Here is a 4,753-nt window from a genome sequence, read left to right on the forward strand (position 1 = left end):
TGCCCGGCCCCGGTCCCGGCCGGGGGGGCAGGGGGTGCACCCAGCCCTGGCTGTCTATGGGGCAGCCGTTATGCCCGGCTGTGGGGCAGGCGCCGTGCCTGGCCTCAGCCGGCCATGGGGCAGCCGTTGGGCCTTGTCCCAGCTGTCTATGGGGCAGCCGTCGTGCCCAGCCCCAGCTAGCCGTGGGGCAGATGTCATGCTCAACCCTGGCCGCCTATGGGGCAGGCGTCATGCTGAACCCTGGCTGTCTATGGGGCAGGCATCATGCCCAGCCCTGGCTGTCCATGGGGCAGGCATTGCACTGGGCCCCAGCCGTCCACAGGGCAGGGATCGTGCCCAGCGCTGGCTGTCCATGGGGCAGGCGCCATGCCCAGCTGTGGGGCAGGTGAGGTGCCAGGCCCCAGCATGGACATTGTGCCCGGCCCCAGGGCCGCGTCACGCCAGGCCCTGGCCAGCCGTGGGGCACGTCCCTCCCGTGCCGTGGGGCTGGGACCACCTGCCCCTGCGGCCGTGAGGGCAGCACGTGGCCCAGCGGCGCCTGGGACCCCAGCCCTCACCCCGCCCCACGGTCTCGGCGCGACCGCGGCGGCAGCCACCACGCAACCTCGGCTTTGCTCCCATTTGGTTTATTGCTGCTCTGCTCTCGTCTCYGCGGAGCCCCCAGCCCCGGACCGCGCCAGCCCCCCACGGCAGCGCCGAGGCCCCTGGAGAGCGCAGCCAGGGGCGACATCTGCCATGGGCGGCCGCGGCCTGAGCGTCGTKCAAGATGCCCGCGGCCAGCCCTGGCGCTCCCAGTGCAGCAGGGAAGCGGGCGAGGAGCCGGTGAGGCTTCGCCCGCCGCAGGGCCGGGACTGAGCCAGATTAGGGCCGCGGCCACTCTGGCTGCCCGCTCTCCTCGGCGCTGGGCGCAGGGATTAGCCGAGCCTCCATCTGCCAGGCCTGCCCCGCTGGCGCCAGCGCCGCGCGCACGGGGCTCGGCAGCTCCAGCCACCCCTCGTCTCCCAGCCACAAGCAGCTTCCRAGGGGCCAGGACGGAGGGGACGCGACCCCCAGCAAAGCCCCCTGCCGGGCAGGATGCTCTGGGGCGAGCGGGGACCCCCCGAGGGGGGACGGGGAGAGATTGGGCCCCGGTTGCTCTGGCAGAGCCCCAGGGCTGCGCTGCCCGCGATGCCACGGGGCTGGGGGAGCCCGGCCGGTGCAGCCCCCGCAGCAGCACCCCGCTGCCAGCACCCACCCCGGAGCAGCACGGGGGGCCGCTCGCCCCCAGGACGCGGTGGCACTGTGGACCTGGCTCCCTTCCTCCCACCTGGCCCAGCTCCCTCACCGAGGGCCCAGCACCACCCTGCCCTGCTCCTGGCACCGCGCTCCGACGCCGGGGCGTTCGCCCCCTCCGCGCCCCAGGCGGGTGCGAGGCCCACGGGTGCAGGCGCTGCCACACCAGCCCGCAGGCGGCCACGAGAGGGCAGGAGGCGAGCRTGGCGCCGGCACCCCGGGGCCTGCAGCCTCCGGCAGGGCCTGGCTCCGGTCCCCCGGGTGCTGCATCCCCGGGGCGCCAGCATCCCCCTCCCCGCACCCACCACGGGCACTCGGCTCGCAGCCAGAGCGGCGGGGACCATGCGTGCCGGGGCAACGCTGCCAGAGACCCATCCCCAGCCCAGGGCACGGTCCCCAGGGTGGGGCGCAGACCTGTCCTCTTGGCCCCAGGGACCCCCAGAGCCCCCCCTGCACCCACCCTGGCCCCTGCACCCCTTTCCCTGCATGCAGCTCCTTGTGCCTCTCTGCTAACAACATAATTGGGTAATTAGCAGTAATTAGCCTGCCTGGGTGGAGATAAGCCATGCAGGGAACCGCAGCACCGTGCGCCCAGGGCCTGGGCGCCCCGGCAGCATGGAGCCCCCCCCACACTCGCCTGCATCCCGGCTGCCTGCGGGCTGAGGCCAGTCCAAGGTGCTGGTGGGGCCAGGGGTGCTCAGCCCAGGGGGACGGGGTGGGGGCACCCTGCTCCTTCCACCGCGGGAAACAGCCCTGGCGAGGCCGGATCGGCCCCCGCAGGGCTGCTTCCTTCCCCGGACCCGGCCGGGCACCGCCGGCCCGGGCCGGGCTCCAAGGGGGTTCGCCCACAGCACAAAGTTGAATTGTTCGAGTCCAGCGTCCCCGACTCCCACACGCCGCCGCTGCCAGCGCGGCGGGGCCGGGGGGAAGAATCACAGCACAGTGCCTGGGAACAAGCGCCATATTCAGCTCCTGCTCCACGGCGGCGGCTCCGTTTCGGCAGGACGACGGCAGGAGGCGGCRACCAGGGCTCAGCCCCGGGAGGGGATCCTGGGACAGTGCTGGAAAAGTCCCGCTCCCGCAGCACGGGGGGGGGGGAGCAGAGCCAGGAACGACTCCACATCCTTGTGCACGGAGCGAGACAGCAGCTCCCAACAGCGAGGACCCCCCCGCCCAGCACCCCCCTCGCCTCCGTGGCCCCGTGACCACCACCGGCCCCCGACGCCTGTGCAAAGCGGCCCCGGCGCRGGCGGCCGCGCGTGAGGTGCGGCGTCAGGGGTCACCCGTACGGCAGCGGGGCTCGGGGGCCCCGCAGCCCCCGCCATGGCCGCAGCCAGGTCCCACAGGGGCCATGCCCCGCGCCGGGCTCTGCCCCGGGCAGGGCTCACATCAGGAGGCAGTTGTGCTCCCTGCCGTAGGAGTTGTCCACGCGGTCGATCTCCTCGATGATCTTTGTGAAGATGCCCTGGGTCACCTGGGGACGAGGAGACGTGAGCCGCCGGCCCCGCGCGGGGCACGGCCGCCCGCCACGCGCCCCCCACCGGGCCCGACCTGGCTCTCCTTGGCCGAGGACTCGAGGAAGATGGCCCCCCACGACTCCGCCAGCTTCTTGCCTTCGTCCGTCTTCACCTCTCGGCTASAGAAACAGCAGAGGAGGGGAACGGGCAAGACAGTCTGGGAGGTCCCCGCACCTGGGGGCGGCTGCAGCCCCGGGGAGGGCGAGGGGACCCCGRAGCCCTTCTTACCTCTCCAGGGACAGGTCTGCCTTGTTGCCGACCAGCACCACGGGCATGCTGCAGGCAAGGGCAGAGCGTGAGGGCTGCCGGCACCGCCAGCCCCGGCGCTGGCACCGGCCGGTCACGGAGGGGACAGCACTTACCGTGTCTTCCCCCTGCTCTCGTACAGCTTGTTGTGAAGCGTCTTCACCACCTGGAAGCTGCAGGGAGAAGCGGGGCTCCCAGCGCTGCCCAGCGGCACCCCCGGCGCCCCGTGCCCACGGAAGGGACGGCAGGACGAGGGGCAGCCCGGGAGGGCCGGGGCCGCCGACGGCACTCACCTCCGCAGCGACGTCACCGAGTACACCAGCACGTAGCCGTGGATGCCGATGATGAAGGAGTGGGGCAAGATGGTGTATTCGTCCTGGAGGAGGGCAGGCAGGCAGGCTTGGTGCCAGGCGCGGCGCAGCGGCCCCCGGCCCCCCCACTGCTCCCCACCATTACCTGCCCGGCCGTGTCCACCAGCTGCAGGTGGAACTCATCCTTGCCCACCATCACCATCTTGCTGTAGGCTGCGGAGACGGTACCGGGTTAGCGGGGCTGCCCAGGGCCCTCTGCACCTCACCCAGCCCGTGGCCACCCAGGGACCAGTGTCCCCCTCCATCCGGGCTGCTCTGGGCAACCCAGGACACGGGGCCTCCCGGGCTGCTGGGAGGCAGCGGCAGCTTCTTCCCTGCAAGAAGCCTCCCCATTGCACCACAACAGAGGAGCAGCTGCGCTCGGAGGCTGGCCCAGACCAGCCTCCCACCGTGCTCAGCCCCCTCYGGCCCTGCCCCTTCCCTGCCAGGGCAGGATGGGCCCCTTCTGCCCCAGACAGGGCCCTCGTCTTGCAGCCACCAGCCCCAGGACGGCCGGGGGACCTGAGCCCTTCCCAGCACCCCGTTAAGAGCAGCAAGCTTGCACCAGGGTCAAGCTGGTGGCAGATCCCTGGCCGTGTCCCCCCCAAGGTCCCGGGGGGGCCAATGCTCCCCCCAGAGCTGACCCTGCCCAGGTTCCTCTGCTCCCCCCAGCAGCATTCATACAGGCCAGAGTGGGGACATGTTTGTCCTCRTCATATGTCTGCGGGAAAGGGTGACCCCACGCAGGGCAGCCCCCCAGCCTGGGACTTACTGCTCTCCACCGTGGGGTCGTAGCAGTCCATAAACTTCCCCTCCACGAACTGGTGAGCCAGGGAGGTTTTGCCTGGGGAGGAGAGAGCGAGAGCCCCGAGCTGAGCAGGGAGCCGGGCTACGGCCTGTCCCCGGGCAGGGGGTCCCGGCGTCGCCCTGCCACGAGCAGGGAAGGAGCACGGCTGAGGGAAGTGAGTCATTTCCCCATCGTGTCCCCACACTCACTGCCTCCTCCCAAGCCCCGGGACTCCGCTGCTGGGGAGGGTGCCCAGGCTGAGCACGGCCCCCACCTCCAGCAGGTCAGGGCAGCCCCCACTGCCAGGGGGAGGGAATCCACCRTGCACCGAGCTCTCAGCAGTGGGAGCCACCCTGGGCATCCCCGGCCACCGCAGAGGGGCCCAGCACGGCCCCCGCACTGCGGCCCCCAGGACATCCCCTGCCCCCTCGGCAGTCACCCACTGCACAGCCCTCTCCCACGCACAGGGGGCTGCCTGTGCCCCCAAAAGCCTCATTGCACAGCACCTTCCCACCCGTGCACACCCGGCCACGGACCCCCCCCCCCCACAGCCGCATCGCGCAGCCCCTCTCCCGGTGCAC

The 4,753-nt window shown here is 72.0% G+C and overlaps 1 protein-coding gene across 1 annotated transcript; it reads right to left on the reverse strand.

Moving 5' to 3' along the window:
- Positions 1–2,594: 2,594 nt before the first annotated feature.
- Positions 2,595–4,356, reverse strand: RHEBL1 (RHEB like 1). Its single transcript, XM_026055449.1, has 7 exons — positions 4,158–4,356; positions 3,492–3,559; positions 3,329–3,411; positions 3,152–3,208; positions 3,018–3,065; positions 2,824–2,908; positions 2,595–2,746 (listed from the first exon to the last, which is right to left on the reverse strand). The coding sequence occupies exons 1-7, from the start codon at positions 4,354–4,356 to the stop codon at positions 2,657–2,659; spliced, it is 630 nt and encodes a 209-aa protein (XP_025911234.1). The 3' UTR covers positions 2,595–2,656.
- Positions 4,357–4,753: the final 397 nt, after the last annotated feature.

This window comes from Apteryx rowi, unplaced genomic scaffold (assembly GCF_003343035.1).
Source record: "Apteryx rowi isolate R43461 unplaced genomic scaffold, aptRow1 scaffold_999, whole genome shotgun sequence".
NCBI classification, from domain to species: domain Eukaryota; kingdom Metazoa; phylum Chordata; class Aves; order Apterygiformes; family Apterygidae; genus Apteryx; species Apteryx rowi.

Coding starts and splice junctions, on each gene's coding strand:
- RHEBL1 (XM_026055449.1), bottom strand. CDS start 4,356: ATGACTCACTTCCCTCAGCCGTGCTCCTTCCCTGCTCGTGGCAGGGCG. Junction 3,560..4,157: donor CGACCCCACGGTGGAGAGCA/GTAAGTCCCAGG, acceptor CCGTCTCCGCAG/CCTACAGCAAGATGGTGATG. Junction 3,412..3,491: donor TGGTGGACACGGCCGGGCAG/GTAATGGTGGGG, acceptor GCCCTCCTCCAG/GACGAATACACCATCTTGCC.